Genomic DNA, 27,615 nt, shown 5'->3' with positions numbered 1-27,615 from the left:
ATGGGCAATAGAATCATACTCTGCTGTTTGGGCTGTTTTCTGCAGTGACATGTATGTTCTATCCTTTTGATTTGGTTTCACTTTTCTTCTTTTGTTCCTTTGGAGAAGAAGAAAAGGTGAGCCATTATTTGTCGTCTGAAAGTATCCAGTGCATTAACAAAAAATAACATAAAATACAGATGTAGTCACATACCAACGGAAAATTAGATTATGCTAAAGACATTCACACTTAGAGATACACCAGCAATGGCCCAGGGAAGGACTGCGCTGTCAGGTCTGCAATGTTGCACAGGACCTATTATAAGAAATGACACAATGTAGATTGCATAACTGTTCTAGTGTTATGGTTATGCTGAACACTTTGTGGCCTCTTATTAAGCTACATAACCCATATTAGGCTGTCACCTATAAAGTTTCACATGATGAAGGTCTTACAGGTAGCTGGTGCAGCCTGTATTAAAAGGCCAGGGGGAAAAGGGACATAAAAAAACATATGTACTGTAATTGCTGCATGATATATTGTGCTTTGGATTGAAGAATAAAATGGTTTACTGTAGGAAAGGTTTTTCTTTGCACTGATTTAACTTATGGATCTTTGAAGTTTCAGTTACCTGAATGAAGAAAGCGTTCTGCTGTCACATTAGGGATGATAAGGGTGGCTGTTTCAGTGTTATTCTGCAGATTAGTTTCTGTTCCATGTTTCACATTTTTCACCATGCATGGTCAACATAAAGGTTTTTTCTAATGTCTTCAGATCACTCTCTAGTTTTCCTTCTGTTCTGAGTGAGTAATTTTGTCCTTTTAAACTGGCTGCCTGAGTGATTATAAGATTGAAAACACCTGTGATATTAATTAAAACACAATAGTCTGCTTAAAGTATCACTGCAAATCAACCACGCTCCACTTTGTGTTGAGTGGTTTTTTTGCTTCCATGTCATGCCTTAAAACCATTTAACGCACACCTACTCGTTGATTATCCCTTACATAATCCAGTTGGAAACATGCAACTTTAACATCAAATAATGAAAGAAACAATACACTACAATACAACAATACATTTTATTTTCAATTTCGTTCTACATTGTGATGCATAATAAATTATGTGCATAGTTGGATGTGCGTGACTTGGAAAGGGCAGTATTACTGGTTATCTGTGGTGTCAGTTGAATAATGATGGTCTATTTTAAGAAATAGTCAAAATGACAACTCTTGTCATTGATTGAATGCATTAAATATCTGCAGATTCAAGAACTATCTGTATTCATTCAAACTGCATGCAGCCTTTTAGAAAGAAAATATATTTATGACAGTCCGTTGTTATGGTTCATGGTTTTATGGTTTATTGTACAATGTCTGTGAGTTCTGTTCTCAGAAAAGTCACTGAAGTGATTATTCATTTAATGGTATCATTGCATTCTCTCGAATAACTTCCTGTTTGCACATTAAGGAGATAGATTATAGGTATTTCAAGTAAGAACTGGCTACAAATTTGTCTTTATCAGTTACTATAAGCCCACATATTGAACCTGTAAAGATTGCAGAGTGTACCAGAAGTAAGAAAGGCTTTGTTGCTACTGACAATTCACCGTTTCAATTCAGAACAAAAACAGATACTTTTTATGCTAAAAACCTGCTCACTCTGGCCACTGTGAGCCTGGATGATTCTTGCAACACAATTTTAAAAGGGAAAGTAATCTATCGTCTCTGTTTCTATCTTGTTCAACAACAGTACCAGTGCTATAGATACAAATAAGGTCCAAATATTTTAACTTTAAAAGTTAAATTTAATTAATATGTGAGAACTATTGCAACTGAAATGTCATCATCATTAACTTTTGGAAATTATTAGAGGAAAACTTTTATTTAACATTCATGCAAATTCACACCACTTCAGAGGATAGTTACACATTTATCAAGTCTGTCTTGAAACAATACGCCGTACTGTATGTACATTAAAACTGTTTTTGGTTGCTGAAAATGTTCCTTCTGTCCATACTGGCCCTGAAGAGAGCCACTCCTCTCCAAAAAAAAAAAAAAAAAATTCTAGCAGTGTATTTGCCACAACATAAAACATATGAAAGTGCAATTTGTACGTATTAAAAAACATTTTTATAAACAAAAACGGTGAGCATCATGGGTAAATGTGGGTACAGAGTAAGTGATGTAACTGCTGTGTGGGCTGGTGTTAGAGATCACAATTCATGAGATGGAGAACAAAACCTACAATCCTTATTCTGAGCAAAAATTAACTTCCAAAGTTCAGCTGAAGCTAATAAGAGGCTTCTGCAGTCTAAGTTTGGCAAATCCAGTGGGAATGTCAAAAGTTACAGCTTCTTAGTATGAGATTCCCTCTTCTATGAGAATCATGAATGACTTTACAAAATTTCATAGCAATTCAGTAGTTGAGATATTTCAGTCTGAACCAAAGTGGTGGTTTGACCAACCAGCTGTAGGACTGACAGACTCACACTGCCATCCATAGAGCCAAGCTGCTAGCTAATAAAAATGAAAAAAGACACCTCCTCCTTAAACAGGGTTTTTGAAAAGGGTTAATTTTGCCTGAAGTAGAGAAGCACAGGAGACATCTAGAAGGGACACTTGAATAAACCACAGGGACACTTTGGGCACATGCAATACTTATCCTAGTTAAATAAAGGTATAAAATATCATTTCAACAAGGAAATTCTGTACAACTTCGAGTCCATTTTTAGTTGCATGGATGGATTTGAACAGCCAGAAAGTGTAGACGTGTGAAGTGTCCTGATTACTTCAGTTTACCTGAGGTCGAATTTTGCTCTTGAAGATCACTGCTCTGTGGTAGAAAGCTTACACAGTACTGTCATTAACACATCAGAATGACAATCAATCATGTCTGATGAACAGAAGAAACTTAATCCTCAAGTGACTCCACTAAGCTGTACAGTCCTCAAATCTCACCCATTATATCCTTCACATTGGAATACAGCGCAGCATCCTCCGCTTCCTCCTCTTCTGGCACACAATGTTTTATCTCCTCATCCTCTTCTATCACGGCCTCCATTTTTTCTTCTCTCTCAATTTCAGCGTACTCTGTCTCTGTGGTCTCTTGCTTCTTTGCTGCCCCCCTGACACTTCTTCTTTTCAACACGGAGAAGTCAATGCTGGCGTACTCCGTGTCTTTTGGTCCACCGTCAAGATCAGGGGCTCCTTTCTCCACCGCCTCAGCTCCATCTTTTGGTGCCTCTTGGTGGTTGGTCTGATCATCTTCCACTGCTTGACCGGCATGTATCTGTCAGGTATAATGCAGAAAGTATGTGACTCAGTCAACATTTACATTAATGCTAATGCTTTTTTTCCACATCATATCATAACCTTTTAAATGTTTTGATGTTCAGCTCTAAAACACTAAAACTGGTTTTAGTTTGAAGCAAATTTGAAACTTGTCTGAGATATTGTAATCCATCACAATTTGTATTTGCTTTGATTTAATGTTCATGTATGGGTTTTTCCAGTGGGTATCATTTCTTGAGAGATCCCTCAAAGAGCAATCTTTTCTGCCAAATCAAACTGTATAACATTTCATATTTATACTCAAGTTGAATAAAGTGTGTCTGAATGAAATGGTAAACACATAGTCATGCATCTTAAATACTACAGCATTCATTCAAAATAGCAGTAAATAATAAATGGACTAAAACATGTAAAAACACTGTGGTCATTCAAGATATCTTAAACCATTTACAGTAATATACAGGTGGTTTTGAAGAAAATGTTATCAGTAACTAATATATATATTAGCTGAATAAATAATGATACCAGTGGATCCTCTTGGGTGGTCACCATCTCCAGGGTCCCATCCAGATTTCCAGAACTCTTCTGTTTTTCTCTGGAGAGGAATAAATTAAAACAGCAATTACATGTCTATATGAGGATTATCCACAAACAAAACCAGAATGAATGAATTAATGGAATCAATAGGTTACCTATGGCATGTTTTTGCCAAACAGCAAAGGGTTGCTGAAAGAAGTACCCCAGTCAAAAATGTAATGATGATGTCCAGCCGTGAAACAATTTTTAGTAAACTGGATTGACCTGGATTCAAAAGGAACACAAGAAAAAATATTGTTGTCCATATTGTTCTGAATGATAATATACTTTACATGCAACAGCTTATTTCTTTTTGACATCTTGCCCAAATGCAATGTAACAACAGTAAAAAAAAAAAAAAAAAAGAGGTAATAAAAATGTCATTTAGCAGTGGTCTAAAGTAGCAGAAGTGGTTTAGTTGAGAACACGTACCTTCTTGTTCTGGCGTGTTCATTTGGATGACGGTGAGTTTTTCTTTTGCTTCTCCATTTTCATTGCTGCTGACACACTCAACAGCAGTGTCACTGTGGTCTTTTAAAGTTAGGGTGATGGTGCTGTTGACTGTGTGGTTCGACACAGTGGTAATGACAGAGTACTCATTGTGGTTCTTCATCAGCGGCCATTTAATGGTAGGTAAGGGAACCCCCTGACTGATACACCCACAGGTCAGAACTGTCGACTGAGCCACACATCCAGAGCCATTTAGGATCTTTGCAAACCCTTAAACACACAAGCAGAATCACATTACAGCAAACATACAGTAAGATGATATAGAATGTGAACATAAACTTCCTTTTCAAGAAGATGAGAACAGTCTACTTACAAGTCACAGTTACATCAACACATACAGTCGGAGTACTGTCCACATGTTTTACTGTACAAATGTAACGTCCAGAATGTTCTGCTGTCACGTTAGTGATGATAAGTGTGGATAGTCCAGTGTCGTTCTGCAAGTTAGCATCAATTCCATTTTGTAGGTTTGTGTTGAGGCCAAGTTTAGTCCATGTGATCAGAGACGGAGGGAAACTTTCAACACTGCAGGTCAGATTCAGAGTTTCACCTTCCTTAACAATTGCACCCCCAGTGATGCCAGGTTTCTTCATATCTGTGGAAGAGTTTCAAATAAAATCTTAGGGTTTTAGATAAGATTTCTGAACCAGTGACTTGTTAAGTCATACTGAAATTTAAAATATATATGTATTATAATTGCATACATGCATCATCTGTAAAAATGTATTTTTTGATACTACCACTGGAGAGCGCCAACATATGTGCTACTTACAGGTCACATTCAGAGTCACCGTCTCCTCTGTAGTTGTGTCACTTGTGAAGCTGACCTTACAGGTCACATTGGTGCCATGGTGTTCAGCTGAAGAGTTAAAGGTCAAAGTTGAGCTGCGTCTCTGTGTGACAGCAGTCAGATTCTCAGTCATGATGTCTCCTGTAATGTGAGAGTCATTCTCTCCTGTTCCTCTCCACATCCAGGTGATTGTAGGAACAGATCCAGAGCAGAGACCAGGAGCAGTGCAGGTCAGTGTGGTCTGCTGTCCCTCAGTCAGTGGAGGAATCATCACTGTGGGCTTCTGACTCAGATCTAATGGTAGAGAAGTACATGAGTGGAATCAGGTCAGCAGCCTCAAGGTCATCGTTCACTTAAATTTGAGCTAAAATAATCAGATACTTCAATGGGGGAATTGAGTAGGAGTTATCAAGAACTGCTTCAATTCTTACTGGTCTCCCACAGAGGTTGACAAGTGCCTCTGTGGAGTAATGTCAAACATTACTTCATGGCCAGTTAAGACCATAGATAATCCTTAAATGTTGGTGCAGTTCAGAGGTACAACAATAAACATAGTGACTGTACATATTTACTTTGTCTTCATACCTTTGACAAAGACAGTTGCTGTAGAAGAGAAGGTAAATCCTTTTGTATTCCGAATCTGGACACCATTAACTCTGAGTTGATATGATCCAGAATCTGAAGCAGTGAGGTCATTGATGACGATGCTGCAGTTCTTTTGACTCAGGTCAGACTCCAACAGTGACACTCGTCCTTTGAACCCAGGCTGACCTTTTATGTTGTTCTTGTTTGTGTGGAATATTATGTCAGAATCACCACATCTTTGTTTACTTGGTTCACATTTGTACCAAACTATATGTTGGGTTTTGAAGCTATCAGGAGTAGTGAAAGAGCACGGTATCACAACACAGAGTCCAGCCTCTGCTGTTATTTCTCCGTCAGTAAGAGTGATACAGTATCCATCATTCTGACAGGGTTGTCTTTCCCTCACGGATGCACCTGGTATTGCAAATAGAAAGAGAAAAACAGGGACAGAAGATATTTAGATGACATTGTCCCATTATATTTAATAAATTATGAATACTACAACTATGATGTTTCTGTTTTATATAACTATGTCTTGTCTTGTGTTGTCAGCAGCATTGAGCAGACAACCCAAATAAGGTTCAGCATTTAATGTTATTTCTTAATCCATCATTTCTTTGGTAAACAAAAGATTCATTTCAATAATATATCACAGAGTTTCAAAGTAAGTCACTAGATGCTGTGAGTAATGCTACTCATGAGCTGGTGAATTCAGGGAGGAAAAAACTAAAATACTTATCATTTGGAAGCACTTCAGGAAAACATATTTACACATTTATTCTGGCAAATTATTGCTGGCTATTTTGTTCATATTCTTAATGCTGGCATCAAAACAAGACGACAAGAAAGATCTATACCTGCATTGCTGCCTCTAACAGAGAAGAGCAGAATCACCCAGATGAGAACAAACATCCTAATTCAATGCTTGAGACAGTCGGTCTCTCCCTCCACAGGACAGCTTTCACACTGAGAATGCAGTAAACGTGCAGGAAGTTCAGTTGATGAAAATGAAACAAAGGAAACTCCACAGCTGACATCACAGATCTTAACAGAGGACGTTGAACCTTAAATTATTCCACAGTTGGGAGATTAACACACTTACGCAGGGCTGTGATTACACTAAACATTTTTCAGTGTTAAACACTTTGTGACATCTGTTCTAGAAAGATCCTATCCTAATCTTTATAAAAAACATAATCACTGTTAAACAATAAATATCTTTAATCCCTGCCATATTCAAAGGCCCCTGTCAAACTTTGGGCCCCTCAATCCTTCACTGAATGCACTAACTGTTACAAATACAGTCTTTAATCCTCCCGTCCCCAAGCACCCTCTATCCAGCACAGTCCACCTTAGTAAAGTAAGCTGGACTGTGCTGTGCTTTACTTACACCTTATTTCACCAGCAAAGCCAGGAATGTGGAAATGCATTTTTATGATATTAGAAAAGAATTTACATTCGGAAGTCAGGAAAACTTCAATTAGTCCAATTTAGAGTGTAAAGAGATGTTTTAAAAATGTGTTCAATGTTGTGTTTTACCTCTTTCTGTCTCTGGCGGTCTTGTCTCCACAGTCTCTGCTGAGTGTTTCTGAGTTTTCTTCCCTCTTTTTGCAACAGTGAAGTTTCAGGAAGTTTACTCGTCAAATGACAAATTTGCACTTTCAAGACTGAATAATACATAACAGAAAATGCACAATGCACAACATGTACAAGACATATTGTACATTGCTGTAAATGGACCGTCCTACTGGCTAATATCTGCAGTGCCAGTTGAGTAAAGATGGTCAAATGAACATTAGTCATGTATCAAAAAGATAAGAGTTGTCTCAGTCAAACTGCATTCAACACCAAAAGACTCACCCTGTTTCCCCATTTTAACAACATGCAGCATCTTAGGGAGCACTTCTGCATTTATGTTTATTTATGTTTTCTTTTTATTGTGCAATATCTATAGATACTATTCTCAGCAAAGTCCTTTTAGTATATGCATCACTTTGTTGTCAGTATCTCTGATAATTTCCCAGTCTCACTTTAAGGTGCTAGATTATAACTATTTTAGCTAAGCACTGGCTACAATTCTGCCTCAATCACTTACTGTATGCCTGCATACTGACCACTGCAGAACTTTAGACATGGTAGAGTGTGTTATAGGTTAGAAAGACTTGCTAATACACACTGTCACAATCGATTCTGAAAACTTGATTTATGAAAATCTTAATAAAATCACATCCATCCAACAAAGCGGTTTAACCCAGAACATCTCAACACCGAAATAGTACACGGTCTCTGGCAGTGTTGTCCATTTCCTGAATTTAAAGTGGGTTCAATGACATTAACCATGACAAAATATGTAGGATGCAAGAATGGCTTCCTAATATAAGGCATATATATGGTAGGAGTATTTATACAAAATGAAGTGAATGGAGAGGTAGAGGCATTTCTTCAAAATTAGCGTAAAGAGATTATTTTGTGTTATTACTAGCAGTGATACAGTATAGTGAGACACATCCTCAAAAACAGATGAAATTGTGGCATGTACAGTAACCTGCTGATACTGCAAGCAAACCTTTTTAAATTTTAAGTGACTTGACAACTTACTTACTACTACCTACTTACTCAAGTAGACCTAATGTACTTTTGAGGATTTTTCATTATAAAAAAACTGAAATTAACTCATAAAATACTGCATTGTTATAGATTCAAATATCAATATATTTGATCTATTTCTACAAATCACATTTACTACAACAGTAAAATATCACTTACTGCATACTAACTACAAAAGAGCTGCAATGATTAGTCAGTTAATAGATAGAAAATTAATTGCCAGCTGTTTTGATAATCAATGAATTGTTTTGAGTAATTTCTTAAGAAAAAAGCTAAATTCTCCAGTTCCACTTTCTTAAATGTGAATATTTTCTGGTGCCTTTAATATTCTATGATAGTAAACTGAATGTTGTTGGGTTGTGGACTGTTGGACGGGACAAAAGAAAACATTTTAGGTTGCATCTTGGGCTCAACATTTTTCATGACTTCCTGACATTTAATAGACCAAAGAAATAATTGATTAGATCAACAAAATAATCAACAGATTAACTGATAAAGAAAATAATCGTCAGTTGCAGCCCTAAATCACAACTCACAGAGGCCATTTTTATTCATAATAAGAATGTTTACTTTTGATACTTTCAGTGCATTTTGCTGATAATACTTACTGTACATACTGTCACTTATCTGAAAACTTCTTTCATCACTGCAACTAGGCTGGCTAATTGTTTCATTTGAATGATATTGCTATCTGTTAACTACATTGTGATTAAAATAAAGGCTTCCTGACCATCCACAGCGGCGTGAAGTTATCAATCAAGAGAAGCCAACTTCACCTGCTGCCTTCAGAAGACTTGACCTGACTGCTTCTAAAGTAGCGCAGTACCCTCTTTTCACCATACAGATTGACTTACACGTGTCAGCTGTTGCAACCCAGAAGGGCGCTGTTTCACCAATTCAAAGAAACTCGATGAAAACATGATGACTTTGACAGAATGTTTAAACCATTTCTCAGTCTACCTTTAGGTGTGAGTGTTTTGGGAAAGTATTGATAAATAATGTGTCCTTAGTTTACTTCACCTGCATAAATTGAAGTCAATGAAATGTAAATAAAAGAAAGCAGCAAACTGTACAATGCATTTTAATCACTCTAGAAATATCACATTCATGAAATACTACACACTTGAATGTGCATACACCGTGCACTCTCCCATGAATTATACTTGTACAAAGCTTATACATTTTCAGTTCTTCTTGACATTGTCAGAAAGGTGGTAATTTTACTTTATGTTTATTACTGAGGTCGTAGAGGGTGGTAGTGGTGTACTGCAGTGCATTACATTGAAAAGTGTTCCCTCACTTCTGCTTTACCAATATAATTGCTGCTGACACACACACTCACAGACACAGTGATGTATATATACAGACGATAATTTTGGTACCCTTCCTTGGTACCTTTTTTTAAAAAAACTAAATTTTCTCTGTATTAAGTTGAAACTGACAGAAGTATATGTTATCCATCATTCTTTATTTCATATTGAATATAACTGAAACTTTGCTTTTTATTTACAACTTAACATATTATTTAATACAATAAAACAAATGAAAATGGCATGGCCAAAAATATTGGTCCCCTTGACTTAATATTTTGTAGCACAGCCTTTGGTGGCAACAACTGCAGTCAAGCACTTTCTGTATCTCTAAATAAGGTTTCTACACTTCTCCACTGGTAGTTCGGCCCACTCTTCTTGAGCAAACTGCTCCATTTCTCCCAGGTTTTATGAGTACCGTCTCCCAATTACAATTTTCAGCTTTTTCCACAGATGTTCAATGGGATTCAGATCAGGACTCATAACAGACCACTTTAGAACAGTCCACTCTTCTCATCCACTCTTTTTGATGTATATTTGGGATCATTATTCTGCTGGAAGAGCCGTGACCTGTGACTAAGACACAGCTTTCTGACATTGGGCTGTATGTTTTGCTCCAAAATGTCTTGATAGTCTTCTGATTTCATTGTGCCCTGCACAGACTCATACCCTGCACCCAGTGCCTGAGGCAGCAAAGGAACCCAAAAACACCACTGAGCCTCCACCATGTTTCACGGTAGGCATAGTGTTCTTTTCTTTGAAGGCTTCATTTTTTCTGCTGTAAACATAGGGTTGTTTTCCTCGTGTGACCATGTCCAGCGATGTTGGCTACAGTTCCATGGGTCTTAAATTTCTTATTAATATTGGCAACAGTGGTCACAGGAACATCAAGCTCTTGATAGATGGTCTTGTAACCTTTACGTTGACCATGCCTGGCTATAACCTTTTTTTCTAATGTCTTCAGAAACATCTCCAGTTTTCCTTCTGTTTTCCATGTTCAATGTGATGCACACAGTGGCACAAAAAAGCAGCGTGAGTAATTTTTGACTTTTTAACTGGCTGCATGAGTGAGTATGTTTTTGTAGAATAAGCATGAATTCAGTTATTTTCACAACTTTTTTGTTTTGTTCCACTGCAAACCAAACATAGACATGCATTGATAATAAAATATTTTTTGCAACTTTAACATTGAAAAATGAAAGAAACGATAAACTACAATACACTAATACACTTTATATTCAATTACCTTCTACATCATAATGCATCATACATTATGTGCATAATTGGATGTGCATGACTTTGAATGGGCAGTATTAATGGTTATCTGTAGTGTCAGTTAAATAATGATGGTCAATTGTAAGAGATAGTCAAAAATTACAACTTCTGTCATTGATTGAATGTATTAAATAATTGCAGATTCAAGAAGTATCTGTATTCTTTCCAATTGGATGCAGCCTATTAGAAAGAAAATATATTTGTAACAGTCCGTTGTTATGGTTCATGGTTTTATGGTTTATTGTACAATATCTGTGAGTTCTGTTCTCAGAAAAGTCACTGAAGTGATTATTCATTTAATGGTATCATTGCATTCTCTCGAATAACTTCCTGTTCGCACATTAAGGAGTTAGATTATAAGTATTTTAAGTAAGAACTGGCTACAAATTTGTCTTTATCAGTTACGATAAGCCTACATATTGAACCTGTAAAGATTGCAGAGTGTATCAGAAGTAAGAAAGGCTTTGTTGCTACTGACAATTCACCATTTAAATTCACAACAAAAACAGATGTATTTTATATTAAAAACATACTCACTCTGGCCACTGTGAGCCTGGATGATTCTTGCAACACATTTTTAAAAGGGGAAGTAATCTGTCGTCTCTGTTTCTATCTTGTTCAACAACAGTACCAGTGCTATAGATACAAATAAGGTCCAAATATTTTAACTTTAAAAGTTAAATTTAATTCAAATCTAAATATCTTTGTGAGAACTATTGCAACTGAAATGTTATCATCATTAATTTCTGGAAATTATTAGAGGAAAATTTCTATTTAACATTCATGCAAATTCACACCACTTCAGAGGATAGTTACACATTTATCAAGTCTGTCTTGAAACAATACCCCATACTGTATGTACATTAAAACCATTTTTGGTTGCTGAAAATATTCATTCTGTCCATACTGGCCCTGAAGAGAGCCACTCCTCAGTGTTAGAGATCATAATTCAAGAGAAGGGGATCAAAATGTACAGTCTTTATTCTGACCAAAAATTTGCTTCCAAAGTTCAGCTGAAGCTAATAAGAGGCTTCTGCAGTCTACGTTTGGCAAATCCAGTGGGTATTTTCAAAGGTTACAGCTTCTTAGTATGACGTTCCCTCTTCTATGAGAATCATGAATGACTTTACAAAATTTCATTGCAATCCATCCAGAGGTTGAGATATTTCAGTCTGGACCAAAGTGGTGGACCAACCAGCTGTAAGACTGACAGACTCACACTGCCATCCATAGAGCCAAGCTGCTAGTTAAAAACAGGGTTCTTAAACAGGGTTCAGGCTTCAGGTTGATTTTGCCTGAAGTAGAGAAGCACACGAGACATCTAGAAGGGACACTTGAATAAACTACAGGGACACTTTGGGCACATGCAGTACTTATCCTAGTTAAAGGTATATAATATCATTTCAACAAGGAAATTCTGTACAACTTCGAGTCCATTTTTAGTTGCATGGATGGATTTGATCAGCCAAAAAGTGTAAAGGTGTGAAGTGTCCTGATTACTTCAGTTTACCTGAGGTCGAATTTTGCTCTTGAAGATCACTGCTCTGTGGTAGAAAGCTTACACAGTACTGTCATTTACACATCAGAATGACAATCAATCATGTCTGATGAATAGAAGAAACTTAATCCTCAAGTGACTTCACTAAGCTGTACAGTCCTCAAATCTCACCTATTATATCCTTCACATTGGAATACAGCGCAGCATCCTCTGCTTCCTCCTCTTCGGGCACACAATGTTTTATCTCCTCATCCTCCACTATCACGGCCTCCTCCTCTTTGCACTCCAACACTTCATCTGGCTCTCCGCCACTGTCTTGCCTTTCCACTTTTTCCTCTCTCTTAATTTCAGCATACTCTGTCTCTGTGGTCTCTTGCTTCTTTGCTGCCCCCCTGGCACTTCTTTTTTTCAACACGGAGAAGTCAATGCTGGCGTACTCCGCGTCTTTTGGTCCACCATCGAGATCAGGGGCTCCTTTCTCCACCGCCTCAGCTCCATCTTTTGGTGCCTCTTGGTGGTGAGTCTGATCATCTTCCACTGCTTGACCAGCATGTATCTATCAGGTATAATGCAGAAAGTATGTGACTCAGTCAGCATCTGCTACAAGCCCAAAATTGTGTACACTATGCATGAGATCTTACATTTACATTAATGCTAATGCTTTTTTCCACGTCATACCATAATCTTTTAAATGTTTTAATGTTCAGCTCTTAAACACTAAAACTGGTAAGCATTTATTTTTTGTATGGTTTGAAAATAAGTTTGAAGCAAGTCTTGAAACTTGTCTGAGATGTTGTAATCCATCACAATTTGTATCTGCTTTGATTTAATGTTCATGTATGGGTTTTTCCAGGGGGTATTATTTCTTGAGAGATCCCTCAAAGAGCAGTCTTTTCCATCAAATCAAAGTATTTACATTTCATATTTATACTCAAGTTGAATAAAGTGTGTCTGAATGAAATGGTAAACACATATTCATGCATCTTAAATACTACAGCATTCATTCAAAATAGCAGTAAATAATGAATAAATGGACACTGAGGTCATTCAATAAATCTTAAACTATTTACAGTAATATACAGGTGATTTTGAAGAAAATGTTATCAGTAACTAATATATATATATGCTGAATAAATAATGATACCAGCGGATCCTCTTGGGTGGTCACCATCTCCAGGGTCCCATCCAGATTTCCAGAACTCTTCTGTTTTTCTCTGGAGAGGAATAAATTAAAACAGCAATTACATGTCTGTATGAGGATTATCCACAAACAAAACCAGAATGAATGAATTAATGGAATCAATAGGGTACCTATGGCATTTTTTTGCCAAACAGCAAAGGGTTGCTGAAAGAAATACCCCAGTCAAAAATGCAATGATGATTTCCAGCCATGAAACATTTTTTAGTAAACTTCTGGATTGACCTGGATTCAAAAGGAACACAAGAAAAAATATTGTTGTACATGCTGTATACTGTACATGCAACAGCTTATTTCTTTTGACATCTTGCCCAAATGCAATGTAACAATAAAAAAAAGAGGTAATAAAAATATCATTAAGCAGTGGTCTAAAGTAGCAGAAGTGGTTTAGTTGAGAACACGTACTTTCTTGTTCTGGCGTGTTCATTTGGATGACGGTGAGTTTTTCTTTTGCTTCTCCATTTTCATTGCTGCTGACACACTCAACAGCAGTGTTACTGTGGTCTTTTACAGTTAGGGTGATGGTGCTGTTGACTGTGTGGTTTGACACAGTGGTAATGACAGAGTACTCATTGTGGTTCTTCATCAGCGGCCATTTAATGGTGGGTAAGGGAACCCCCTGACTGATACACCCACAGGTCAGAACTGTCGACTGAGCCACACATCCAGAGCCATTTAGGATCTTTGCAAACCCTTAAACACACAAGCAGAATCACATTACAGTAAACATACAGTAAGCTGATATAGAATGTGAACATAAACTTCCTTTTCAAGAAGATGAGAACAGTCTACTTACAAGTCACAGTTACGTCAACATATACAGTCAGAGTACTATCCACATGTTTTGCTGTACAGATGTAACGTCCAGAATGTTTTGCTGTCATGTTAGGGATGATAAGTGTGGATAGTCCAGTGTCGTTCTGCAATTTAGCATCAATTCCATTTTGTAGGTTTGTGTTGAGGCCAAGTTTAGTCCATATGACCAGAGACGGAGGGAAACTTTCAACACTGCAGGTCAGATTCAGAGTGTCACCTTCCTTAACAATTGCATTCCCAATGATTCCAGGTTTCTTCATATCTGTGGGATGGATTTAAAATAAAATCTTAGAATTTAAGATAAGCTCTCTGTAAGAAATTAAATTGAAAAAAAAAAGAAGTATTGTGAATTCATGTATCATCTGCAAAAATGTATTTTTTGATATCACCACTGGAGGGCACCAACATCTCAAAAACGCTTTAACACTTAAACAGACAACCCAAGTTATTTTATTCCAAACTTGGGTTGAGTGAGTCTGTGAACCACCTGGAGGCATGCACAATGCCTCTATATGTCCAAGTGCTAAGAGCATTTTTTGAAATTTCTAAATTAGACACTTAAACAAATAAAAAGTCCTGCAGTCATAAAATGAAATTAAAAAGCACAGACCATAAGATGGCCCCATATTTATTTTGAAGTGTCACACTGTGAAAGTTATTCAGGATGAATATGTCGAACTTTAGGAAAGGTTTTTTTTAACTCATGGATTTTCAAGTTTCAGCTACCTGAATGAAGAAAACAACTGTCTAAGAGCAGTATACAGTATACTTACATATCACTGTTATGTTAACGTCTTCCATCAAGGTGTTGTTCAAATGTTTTGCTGTACAGATGTACTGTCCAGCATGTTCTGCTGTCACGTTAGGGATGATAAGAGTGGCTATTTCAGTGTCAATCTGCAGGTCACTTTCTGTGCTGATCTTCGGGTCAGTTAAAGTGTCATTCGGCAGATTAGTTCCTGTTCCATTTTTCACCTTTTTGTTGGAGAGTTTGGTCCACATGATGAGAGATGGAGGGAAACTTTCAACACTGCAGGTCAGTTTCAGAGTGTCCCCTTCCTTAACAATTGCATCCCCAGTGATTCCAGGTTTCTTCATATCTGTGGAAGAGTTTAAAATAAAATCTTAGAGTTTGAGATAAGATTTCTGAAAGACTACTGACTCATTAATAGTTGTTAATACTGAAATTTTAAAAAAATATATATATCATAATTGGATACATCCATCGTCTGCAAAAATGTATTTTTTGATACCACCACTGGAGGGCGCCAACATCTCAAAAAATTTAAAAAAAGGGAGGTTTTAACAGAGAACCCAAGTTATTTAATTTAAATGTGGGTTCAGTGGGTCTGAGAACCACCTGGAAGCATTCCAATGCATCTATAGGTCCAAGAACTCAGAGCATTTGAAACTTCTAAATTAGAAACTAAAGCAAATCCTGCAGTCATCAAATTAAATGAAAAAAGCACAGACTATAAGAATGTCCCTTATTAATTTTATGGTATTGGGCTGTGAACGTTTTCGAGGATGAATATGGTAGACTTTAGGAAAGGTTTTTCTCTGCACTGATTGAACTCATTAATTTTCAAGTTTCAGCTACCTGAATGAAGAAAAAAACTGTCTAAGAGCAGTATACAGTATACTTACATATCACTGTTATGTCAACTTCTTTTGTCAGGGTGTTGTTCAAATGTTTTGCTGTACAGATGTACTTTCCAGCATGTTCTGTTGTCACATTAGAGATGATAAGAGTGGCTGTTTCAGTGTAATTCTGCAGATTAGTTTCTATTCCATTTTTCACATTTTTGTCGGAGAGTTTGGTCCACGTGATGAGAGATGGAAGGAAACTTTCAACACTGCAGGTCAGATTCAGGGTCTCACCCTCCTTCACACTTGTATTCCCAGTGACTTTCACATCTATGAGACAAAAGGACATGTTATAAAATGTTATAGCACCCTGAATTCTGCTATCCTTTCCTGCTATTGATGATGTAAAATTAAACACAGTTCAGACCTAAGCTTTAGAAAACCATCAGAAATGACTTCAGAGAACATCTCTTATCAAACAGTATGTGCTACTTACAGGTCACATTCAGAGTCACCGTCTCCTCTGTAGTTGTGTCACCTGTGAAGCTGACCTTACAGGTCACATTGGTGCCATGGTGTTCAGCTGAAGAGTTAAAGGTCAAAGTTGAGCTGTGTCTCTGTGTGACAGCAGTCAGATTCTCAGTCATGATGTCTCCTGTAATGTGAGAGTCATTCTCTCCTGTTCCTCTCCACATCCAGGTAATTGTAGGAACAGATCCAGAGCAGAGACCAGGAGCAGTGCAGGTCAGTGTGGTCTGCTGTCCCTCAGTCAGTGGAGGAATCATCACTGTGGGCTTCTGACTCAGATCTAATGGTAGAGAAGTACATGAGTGGAATCAGATCAGCAGCCTCAAGGTCATCATTCACTTAAATTTGAGCTAAAATAATCAGATACTTCAATGGGGCAATAAGTAGGAGTTACAGTACAACAGGTACTGCTTCAATTCTTACTGGTCTCCCACAGAGGTATACAAGTGCTTCTGTGGAGTAATGCCAAACATTACTTCATGCCCAATTAAGACTATGAATACACCAAATATGTTTCATAAGTACAACAATGAACATCTCCACTGTATATATTTGCTTTGTCTTCATACCTTTAACAGAGACAGTTGCTCTTGAAGAGAAAGTAAATCCGACAGTCTCCCCAAGCCAGACATCAGTAACTCTGAGTTGATATGATCCAGAATCCGAAGCAGTGAGGTCATTGATGACGATGCTGCAGTTTTTTTGACTCAAGTCAGACTCTAACAGTGACACTCGTCCTTTGGACCCAGGCAGAACTTTGCTGTTTGTGTCGAATATTATGTCAGAATCATCACATCTTTCAAATGGTTCACATTTGTACCAAACTATATGTTGGGTTGTGAAGCCATAACCAGTAGTGAAAGAGCACGGTATCACAACACAGAGTCCAGCCTCTGCTGTTATTTCTCCGTCAGTAAGAGTGATACAATATTCACCCTGACAGTATTGTCTTTCCCTCACTGGTACACCTGGTATTGCAAATAGGGAGAGAAAAACAGGGACAGAAGATATTTAGATGACATTACCCCATTATATTTAATAAATTATGAATACTACAACTGCGTCTTGTGTTGTCAACGGCATTGAGCAGACAACCCAAACAAGGTTCAGCATTTAATGTTATTTCTTAATCCATCATTTCTTTGGTAAACAAAAGATTCATTTCAATAATATATCACAGAGTTTTAGAGTAAGTCACAAGATGCTGTGAGTAATGCTACCAATGAGCTGGTGAATTCAGGGTGGGAAAACTAAATACTTATCATTTGGAAGCACTTCAGGAAAACATAGTCACACATTTATTCTGGCAAATTATTGCTGACTATTTTGTTCATATCTTTAATGCTGGCATCGAAACAAGATGACAAGAAAGATCTATACCTGCATTGCTGCCTCTCACAGAGAAGAGCAGAGTCGCCCAGATGAGAACAAACATCCTAATTCAATGCTTGAGACAGTCGGTCTCTCCCTCCACAGAACAGCTTTCACACTGAAAATGCAGTAAACGTGCAGGAAGTTCAGTTGACGAAAATGAAGCAAAGGAAACTCCTCAGCTGACATCACAGATTGTAACACAGGATATTGCACCTTAATTTATTTCACATTTACAAGATTAACACACTATACGCAGGGCTGTGATTACATAAAACATTTTTCATTGTGAAACACTTTGTGACATCTGTTCTAGAAAGATTCTATATGAACTTTACTATGTTAATCTTTATAAAAAAATATAATGACTGTTATACAATAAATATCTATAATCCCTGCCAAATTCAGGTTCATGAGAAGAACATGAGATCAAATTTAGAGTCAGTGGTTACAGAGTTGAGTAGTTTTTGGCAGATTTGGTTTTGAACGCACTGATGGAACTGCAGCTTTTCATATCATCAGGTAGGGCATTCATCTGAGTTGTGGCTTTCACAGAGAAAACATTTCTTTTAGGTAAATATACACACAGGTTGACCTACATGTGTTGGCCGTTGCAACCTAGAGGGGTGCTGTTTCACCAATTCAAAGAAACTCAATGAAAACAAGATGACTTTGACAGGATGTTTAAACCATTTATCAGTCTACCTTTAGGTGTGAGTGATTTGAGAAAGTATTGATAAATAATGTGTCCTTAGTTTACTTCACCTGTATAAATGAAAGTCAATGAAATGTAAATAAGAGAAAGCAGCAACCTATACAATGCATTTTAATCACTCTAGAAATATCAGGTTCATGAAATATAACACACTTGAATGTACACACACTGTGCACTTTATTAGGAACACCTGTGCAATCTAATGCAATCCAATACAAGAGTTCTGCCATTAATTCTACTTTTATGAAGCTTATACATTTTAAGTTTTTGTTGACATTGTCAGAAAGGTGATAATGCTACTATATGTTTATTATGGAGGTTGTAGAGGGTGGTGGTGGTGTACTGGAATGCATTGTATTGAAAGGTGTTCCTTATATTTTGCCCATCCCATTAACATAGAATAGGGGGGGGAAACATAAGGAACACTTTTCAATATAACGCATAGCATTAATAAAGTGCTCAATGAATGTATGATTCAACAGGTGAATCTATGTGTCCTCACAGACATGGACACAGTATGGAATTAAAAACTAAAACTATTTCTTCTTTCTTCTTGTGTTCCTTTGGAGAAGAAGAAAGAGTGAGTTATGATTTACTGTCTGAAAGTCTCCAGTGCATTAACAAAGCCTTTCAAAAAATCAAATCTTTGACCCATACAGTGAGGGGATCCAGTGGCTCTATTATGCTGTGGGGGGCATTTTGCTGGCATGGTTTGAGTCCATTTGTCCCCTTAGAGGGAAGGGTCACTGCAAATCAATGCAAAGTTGTTGTGAGTAATCACCTTTATCCTACGATGAAACATTTCTATCCTGATGGGAGTGGTCTCTTCCAGGATGACAAGGCCCCCATCCATAGGGCACAAGTGGTCATTGAATGGTTTGATGAGTATGAAAATGATGTGAATCATATGCTATGGCCTTCACAGTCACCGCAGATCTCAACCCAATTGAACACCCATGGGAGATTTTGGACCAACATGTCAGACAGCGCTCTCCACCACCATCATCAAAACATCAAATGAGGGAATATCTTTTGGAAGAATGGTGTTTCATCCCTCCAGAAGAGTTCCAAAGACTTGTAGAATCAATGCAAAGGCACATTGAAGTTGGTCTGGTGAAAAGACATTTTATGTTGATTTTTCCTTTAATTTGTCTGTAGATTTTGCTGAAGAATTTAACACTTAAAGACACACTCAGGGCCCAGGGAAGGACCGCACTGTCAGGTCTTCAATGTTGCACAGGACCTACCATAAAAAATGACACAATGTAGATTGTATAACTGTCCTAGTGTTATGGTTGTGGTGTACACTTAGTGGCCACTTTATTAGCTACGTAACCAGTGCAGTCTGTATTGAAAGGCCGGGGAATAAGCATAAACAAACCTATAAGAAAGAACTATAATTCAGAAATATAGTTCCATGATGTGTTGTACTTTGCATAGCAGAATATTATAAAATGGCGACACAATATGATCATATCATTATGAAACCTTACCGTATCTCTGTGCATTTATTTTATTTTTTGTCAAGGTGTAAGGCCAATTAGCCCAAGATCTCAGAACTATTTTTTCAAGTCTCTAAAGCAAATGCATTAAAATCGTCCTTTAAATCCTGCAGTCATAATGTGAAATAAAAATGCGCAAACCATGTGATGGCCAAAAATATATTTAAAAGATGCAGGGCTGTGAAAATCATCCTTTATGCATTTGGCAATCATGGAAATTAGTTTTCTTCTCTAAACTTAGATTTTCAGCTACATAATAATAACGAATGCCTGGAAATTGCAAATTGTACATTTTCTGTCAACGAAAACTTCTATTATATGTACTTATATTTTACTGTTATGACAACCAGATTAGCAATGCAAGTCTTCTCTATTTGCTTTGTCTTCATACCTTTAACAAAGACAGTCACTCTTGATTAGAATGTAAATCCGTCCATCCTCCCAAACAGGACACCATTAACTCTGAGTTGATATGGTCCAGAATCTGACTTGGTGAGTTCATTGTGAAATTCATCATAGTGAAATTAAATGGTAAAACAACACAGAGTCCAGCCTCTGTTGTTATTTCTCCCTCACTAAGAATGATACAGAATCCATATTGACAGTCTTGTCTTCCACACATTGATGCACCTGTTTGAGGAAACATGGAGAGACTATGTAGACTTTGCCAATACTCCATGATATCTGATAGATGATGACGAAAGGCTACAACTATGACTATTTCTGTTGTACATAACTGCTGTTGTCAGCAGCATTGACCTGACAACATAACAGAATTTCAGTGTTTTACATATTTCTTAACCCATAAAAACAAAGGAAGCTCCACATTCATACAGGAAGTTGCATGTTAAGTTATTCCATAGTTGCTTCATTAGATTTGTCCACCGCTTTACCCACTATGTGACTAATCTGATACTTTCATTGTGAAGCAGTTTGTGAAATATGTTCTAGGAAGTGTGATATAACAGTGGTGGTGATATAACAGTTCCACAGACCAGACAGTAAGCAACAATGCAGTGTTTGCGAGGAACTAATAATAATCATAATAATGATTATGATGATGATGATGATGATGGTGGTTATTATTATTATTATTATTATTATTATTATTATTATTATTATTATTATTATTATAGAGCCCTTTTCAGGTCATACAATCATCAAGTGTTAAAAAGAAAACAGAAACAAACTATTTGGTGCATAAAAACCAATTCAGTGTAGGAAAAAAGAATAGAAAAACATTTTTAAAGGAGATAAAAGATAGTTAAAAAAAAAATTAAAAAAAATAATGAAAGGCTCTCTGATGAATGTATGATTTAAGAAGAGACTTAAAAGAGATCATCAAGTCAGCCGACCTGATTTCCTCGGGCAGGTCATTCCAGAGTCTCGGGGCCCTGACTGACTGGAACAGACAAAAGACCTCTCCCTGAGGATCTCAAAGTATGTACTGGCACGTACAGTAATAAGAGGTCAGAGATATACCAGGGAGACAGGCCATGAAGATTCTTAAAAGTAATCATTAAGATCTTAAAATCAATTCTAAAACATACTGGGAGCCAGTGTAAAGAAGCTAAAACAGGAGTGATGTGATCACGTGTTTTGGTTCTGGTTAAAAGCCTGGCAGCTGAGTTCAGGCGGGTAAAAAGGCAGTTGCAATAATCCAAGTATGATGAGATGAAGGCATGTAAAATGGTCTCTGTCTTAAAAGTTAAAATAGATTGTATTTTGAAATTTGAAATATTTCTAAGATGATAAAAACATGATTGCACAAGTTTTGTGGTGTGCTGCTCAAAACTTAAATTACTATCAAAGCAGACGCCAAGATTCCTTGCAACAGGCTTGATGTGTTCTACTAGGAAACCAGCAGATGGCAGAATTTTGTTTTGTCATGTGCTTGGACCCAATGAAAAGCATCTCTGTTTTGTTTGAGTTCAGCTGAAGAAAAATTTTTGACATCACAAAAATGCAGTCATCAAGTTAACTCAGCACTACAGGGTCTGTGGATCTAACGGGAAGGTATATCTGCCTATCATCATAACAATGGAAAGAAATACCTTGTCTATGAATAATGTGCCCAAGGGGAAGCATGTTTAAAGAAAACAAAATTGGTCCCAAAACCGACCCCTGAGACTTAACAGAGGAAAATGAAGAGACATAGCTGTTCACAGAGACACAGAACCTCCTATTCGACAGGTAAGATGAAAACCATTCTAAAGCTGTACCAGATGTTTTGAACTATGGATTTATTTGATATGAAAATCACAGTTTCAGATATTCAGACTGGTTAAGAAATCAGCAAAGCACTTAAATCCTAGATGACCATGGTTGGAAATCTCTGAGGAAGTTTTTTGGTTTTATTTATTTATAGGTCAATAAGACTACTTCAAGGGATAAGCACACTTATTTTCAACATGGTCCCAAGATGTTAAAAGATATCAAATTAAACAAAAGAATCTTAAAAAGCAAAATTACATCAGTACAAAAGTATAAACTCAAAAAAATAAAAAAAACAAACACATCATAACACCTAAATACAACAAAAACAAATGGATGACTCAAATAAAATTTTATTATAACTTTTATCACAATAAAGGAAAAATATCATACTGTATAATGCAAAATACAAGTTAAACAGTTGAACTTAAATAACGCTTAGAAATATCATATTCATCAAATCTTACACATGTTGGAGATGAGATTTAACAGATCAGTCTGTGTTCTCAAAATCCTCTAATGTAGACAGTTATATGCACAATATCAGTGCAAGAAATACTTCAGTGAAGCAGCCTGAAGATCAACCCAGTCGCTTATTGTTGTTGTCGTTCAGAGGGGGGGCGATAACATCATACTCTGCTGATTGGTCTGTTTTCTGCAGTGACATGTACGTTCTGTTGGCTTCATTTGGTTTCACCTTTTTTCTGGCGTTCCTTTGAACAAAAGAAAGAGTGAGCCATGATTTGTTGTCTAAAAGTCTTCAGTTCATTAACAAAACCTTCAAAATATAAAATACAGCTGTAGTCACATACCAAAGGAACATCACGTAGATTATGCCGAAGACATTCACACTTAGAGATACACCAGCAACGGCCCAAGGAAGGACTGCACTGTCAGGTCTGCAATGTTGCACAGGACCTACTATGAGAAATGACACAATTTAGATTGTATAACTGTTCTAGTGTTATGGTTATGCTGTACACTTTGTGGCCACTTTATTAATCCGATTTAGGCTGTGAGTCACCTGTAAATTTGTACATGATGAAGGTATTACAGATAGCTGGTGCGGCCTGTATTAAAAGACCAGGGGGAAAAGGCACATGAAAAAATATATGTACTCTAACTGCTGCATGATGTATTGTGCTTTGTATCAAAGAATTTTATAAAATGTCTGTAAAAATGGTTTGATAAAAGTGGCTGTTCCAGTTTCGCTCTGCAGGTCAACGTCTGCTCCATTTTCAAGGGTTTTTTTTTTTTTTGGAGCAGAGTTTAGTCTACATGATAAGAGATGGAGGGAAACTCTTAACACTGCATGTCAGATTCAGAGCATCATCCTCCTTAACAGCTGTATTCCCAGTGATTTTCAGTTCCTTCACATGAGAGACAAAATGACTTTAGAGCAATATAGTATGTAAATTCATCAGCATATGCAACTGGTGTCCTGAAGCAGTAAGGACTTTGGATCCCCATCCAGGCATAAGACTTTAAATGGGAAGAGTAACAGGTTCGCTTTAAGAACATTCAATACATGCAACTTCTGCAACTTTTGTTAGTAAAAGGAAAAGGAAAAACATAAATGTGAAAAGACATACAGTGTGTGCTACTCACAGTTCACGTTCAGAGTCACAGTCTCTTATGTAGTTGTGTCACCTGTGAAGCTGACCTTACAGGTGACATCGGTGCCATGGTGTTCAGCTGAAGAGTTAAAGGTCAAAGTTGAGCTGTGTCTCTGTGTGACAGCAGTCAGATTCTCAGTCATGATGTTTCCTGTGATTTGAATGTTGTTCTCTCCTGTTCCTCTCCATGTCCAGGTGATTGTAGGAACAGATCCAGAGCAGAGACCAGGAGCAGTGCAGGTCAGTGTGGTCTGCTGTCCCTCAGTCAGTGGAGGAATCATCACTGTGGGCTTCTGACTCAGATCTAATGGTAGAGAAGTACATGAGTGGAATCAGGTCAGTGGCATCAAGGTCATCATTCACTTAAATTTGGGCTAAAATAGTCATATATTTTGTTAAACATTTCAATGTAGCAATAAATAGGAGTTATATCGGGAACTGCATCAGTTCCTACTGGAACCTACTGGCCCACAGAAGTCAACAAGTGCCAAACATTACTTCATGCCCAATTAAGACTATAAATACACCAAATATGCTTCATAAGTACAGCAATGAACATCTTCACTATATATATTTGCTTTGTCTTCATACCTTTAACAGAGACAGTTGCTCTAAAAGAGAAGGTAAATCCATTTGGATACCGAAACTGGACACCATTAACTCTGAGTTGATATGATCCAGAATCTGAAGCAGTGAGGTCATTGATGACGATGCTGCAGTTCTTTTGACTCAGGTCAGACTCCAACAGTGACACTCGTCCTGTGAACCCAGGCTGAACTTTTATGTTGTTCTTGTTTGTGTGGAATATTATGTCAGAATTATCACATCTCTGTTTACTTGGTTCACATTTGTACCAAACTATATGTTGGGTTGTGAAGCTATCAGGAGTAGTGAAAGAGCACGGTATCACAACACAGAGTCCAGCCTCTGCTGTTATTTCTCCTTCAGTAAGAGTGATACAGAATCTATTCTGACAGTATTGTTTTTCCTGCGCTGATGCACCTGTTATTGCAAATATAGAGAGAGAAAAACAGAGACAGAAGATATTTAAATTTTGACAACAAATGATGATGACTACCGCTATGACTGTCTCTGTTTTATACAACTTGGCAACACAACGGTGATGCAATACATATTTCTTAACCTATAATATCTTTGGTAAACAAAATATTCATTTCATTATAAGTTTATCTCAGTAGGTCAATAATGTTGTGAGTAATGCTTGTCATGAGCTGGTGAACTCAGGGAGGAAAAATAAAATACGATTAATTTGGAAGCACTTCTTTTATAAGGATATTTACTATGGAAAATTATCACTATAACCATTTTGTTCATTGTTGTCTTTGATATTGGCATCAGCACAAGATTACAATAAAGATCTATACCTGTGTCAGCATTGCTGCCTCTAACAGAGAAGAGCAGAGTTGCCCAGATGAGAACAAACATAATAATTTGATGCTTGAGACAGTCGGTCTCTCCCTCCACAGTGCAGCTTTCACAGTGAAAGTGCAGGAAGTTCAGTTGATGAAACTGAAAAAAAGAAGTTCCACATTCAGTCAGGATGTTGCATGTTAAGGTATTCCATCATTGCTAAATTAAATTTGGCTATGACTTTACCCAGGGTGTGATTAATCTGATGCTTTTATTATTTCTACAACCCCTGAATCATCGATACCCCGACTGTGACAAACACCAACTCCTACAAAATATCTTATTCTCCTACTCTCAAGCACCAGCACAGTCCACCTCTGAAATTTGGAGAGACATTTTTTATATTAGTTTGGGAAGAATCAATCACTTCAGTGGTTTCATTTATAATTCAAAAACATATGAATACAATAAGGTAAGGTGTTGTATTTCACCTCTTTGTCTTGTTCCCCCACTCTCTTCTCTCTACTGTGTTCTCTGCTGACTGTTTCGGCTCTGACCTGCATATTCTTCGCCTCATTTCACTATATCTTCCTTCTTTGTTCAACAACAAGATTTTCCTCCCAGTCTTAGGCATTATTTCTCCTCTTCTGAGACTGTCATACATGATGTGACATTTGTACATAATGAAAGTATTTCCACAAACTGTTTCAAGAACAGTACACTACATCTACTGTGGAAATACTAGCTTTAAATGTTGATTTCTCCCTGAGCAAATATGTTTTCATCCTGGGCAGACAGTAAAGACCCATGTGATCAGGAAAATACCTTGTGAGATACTATCCGCCGCTAGAAAACAGGTAAAAACAACAGTGTTTTTATTCACACTGAGGAGCCTGTGTCACCGAGTGATAGAGTATAGAGTGCCACAGTGATATTTGTTCTATAAATAAACTTTGTAACAACTGTCTTCACAACAGCTCAACAGCACTGAATTTGATATTATTTAGAGAAGAATGAATGACTTCAACAACTTCCATTTTCAGTTTTAAAAGATAATTATAAAATTAGTTAAATGTTTTACCTCCTTATGTCTTCTTTTCCTTCTCTTCACAGCAGTCTGTTCACAGCTGTCTCTGCTCTGATCTGACGCTTCCTCCTTGTACACCTCTTCCTTCTTTGTGTCAAGAAATGAAAATAAAAGAAATGTTTTTTCTGTGTATGTTGAGATCATCTTAACGACTATGACGTTTTTAGAAATGTGTGATTTAAAAAAGTGGAATTTCATAACTTTTAGTCATACAGTATTATAGTGTCTTTTCATTTCTCTTCTACATTGTTATGCATTACACTAAAATGAAAACAGTATAATGTGCTTACCTGTAAATGGTTTGTATTATTGCTGTAGTGTAGTAATATCTGTAGTGAAAGTTAAGTAATGATGGTCAAATTACATAATTCAGAGAAAAAATAAATTTTGCCATTGATGAAGTGAGATGTGATTCAAAGAGAACATATTTGCATTCTTCTTATTTATCAGTGTTAACTATGCAGCCTCTTAACAAGAAGCTCTGTGTTTATACTCTCTGTATTGTGCAATATCTGTTCACTATATCTCCAGCTAACAACATGCTGTAATTCTGCCATAATTAGTTTCTAAAATGGCTGAATATTGCACACTCACTGCATAAACTGTAGACATGGCAGAGTTTCCCACAGGTTGGAAAGGCTGTGTTGTAACTGTTAGGTAGCTATTTTTTACCTTGCAAGGCAACTGGATTCATGAGATCACAGCATCACGCGAGTATCCATCTTGTCAGACTTTTTTCAATACTTAGGTTTATGACCAAATACCTCCAAAACTAATGACATTCCCATTAAACACAGCTGTACCTTTTTAGTGTTAATTAGCAAGTGTTAGCATGCTAACATGCTTAACTAAGATGGTGAACATGGTAAACATTATAACTTCTTAACATCACCATGTATTGTCACTGTGAGTTTGTCAGTGTGCAGATATTAGCATTGGTCATTATGAAAATAAGACAAGAAGTGCATTAATATTTACAGATTCTATAAAATGCAACCTCAATATTCATCCTATGCCTATAAGTTTTTAATATGCAGACTTTTAGAAAGCACTCCTCTATTTGTATCTTTTGTGAAATATCTTATATAAGAATTGTTTCCTGCAATGTCATTGTAGCAATTATTCAGTTATAGTAACCTCATTTTGACCTTACATGGCATCACAGTTTTCTCTTATATAGGGACTTACT

The 27,615-nt window shown here is 36.9% G+C and overlaps 2 protein-coding genes across 2 annotated transcripts; both read right to left on the bottom strand.

Moving 5' to 3' along the window:
- Positions 1 to 1,040: 1,040 nt before the first annotated feature.
- On the bottom strand, positions 1,041 to 7,386 carry LOC137190654 (sialic acid-binding Ig-like lectin 5). The gene is made up of 9 exons (XM_067600176.1): positions 7,271 to 7,386; positions 6,589 to 6,775; positions 5,732 to 6,145; positions 5,129 to 5,455; positions 4,670 to 4,951; positions 4,279 to 4,566; positions 3,963 to 4,071; positions 3,796 to 3,865; positions 1,041 to 3,268 (listed from the first exon to the last, which is right to left on the bottom strand). Exons 2-9 carry the CDS (start codon positions 6,641 to 6,643, stop codon positions 2,927 to 2,929), a joined length of 1,887 nt encoding a protein of 628 aa, XP_067456277.1. The 5' UTR covers positions 6,644 to 6,775; positions 7,271 to 7,386; the 3' UTR covers positions 1,041 to 2,926.
- Positions 7,387 to 10,895: 3,509 nt separating this feature from the next.
- Positions 10,896 to 27,181, bottom strand: LOC137191037 (myelin-associated glycoprotein-like). Its single transcript, XM_067600839.1, has 12 exons — positions 27,099 to 27,181; positions 26,421 to 26,513; positions 25,354 to 25,498; positions 24,560 to 24,970; positions 16,519 to 16,830; positions 16,083 to 16,352; positions 15,209 to 15,535; positions 14,416 to 14,697; positions 14,025 to 14,312; positions 13,733 to 13,844; positions 13,566 to 13,635; positions 10,896 to 12,977 (listed from the first exon to the last, which is right to left on the bottom strand). Exons 3-12 carry the CDS (start codon positions 25,412 to 25,414, stop codon positions 12,582 to 12,584), a joined length of 2,529 nt encoding a protein of 842 aa, XP_067456940.1. The 5' UTR covers positions 25,415 to 25,498; positions 26,421 to 26,513; positions 27,099 to 27,181; the 3' UTR covers positions 10,896 to 12,581.
- Between the last annotated feature and the right edge of the window lie 434 nt (positions 27,182 to 27,615).

The sequence above is a fragment of the Thunnus thynnus genome, chromosome 10, assembly GCF_963924715.1.
Source record: "Thunnus thynnus chromosome 10, fThuThy2.1, whole genome shotgun sequence".
Classification (NCBI taxonomy): Eukaryota; Metazoa; Chordata; class Actinopteri; order Scombriformes; family Scombridae; genus Thunnus; species Thunnus thynnus.
The sequence above is the reverse complement of the archived record's forward strand: the minus strand, read 5'-3'. Positions and strand labels throughout refer to the sequence as shown.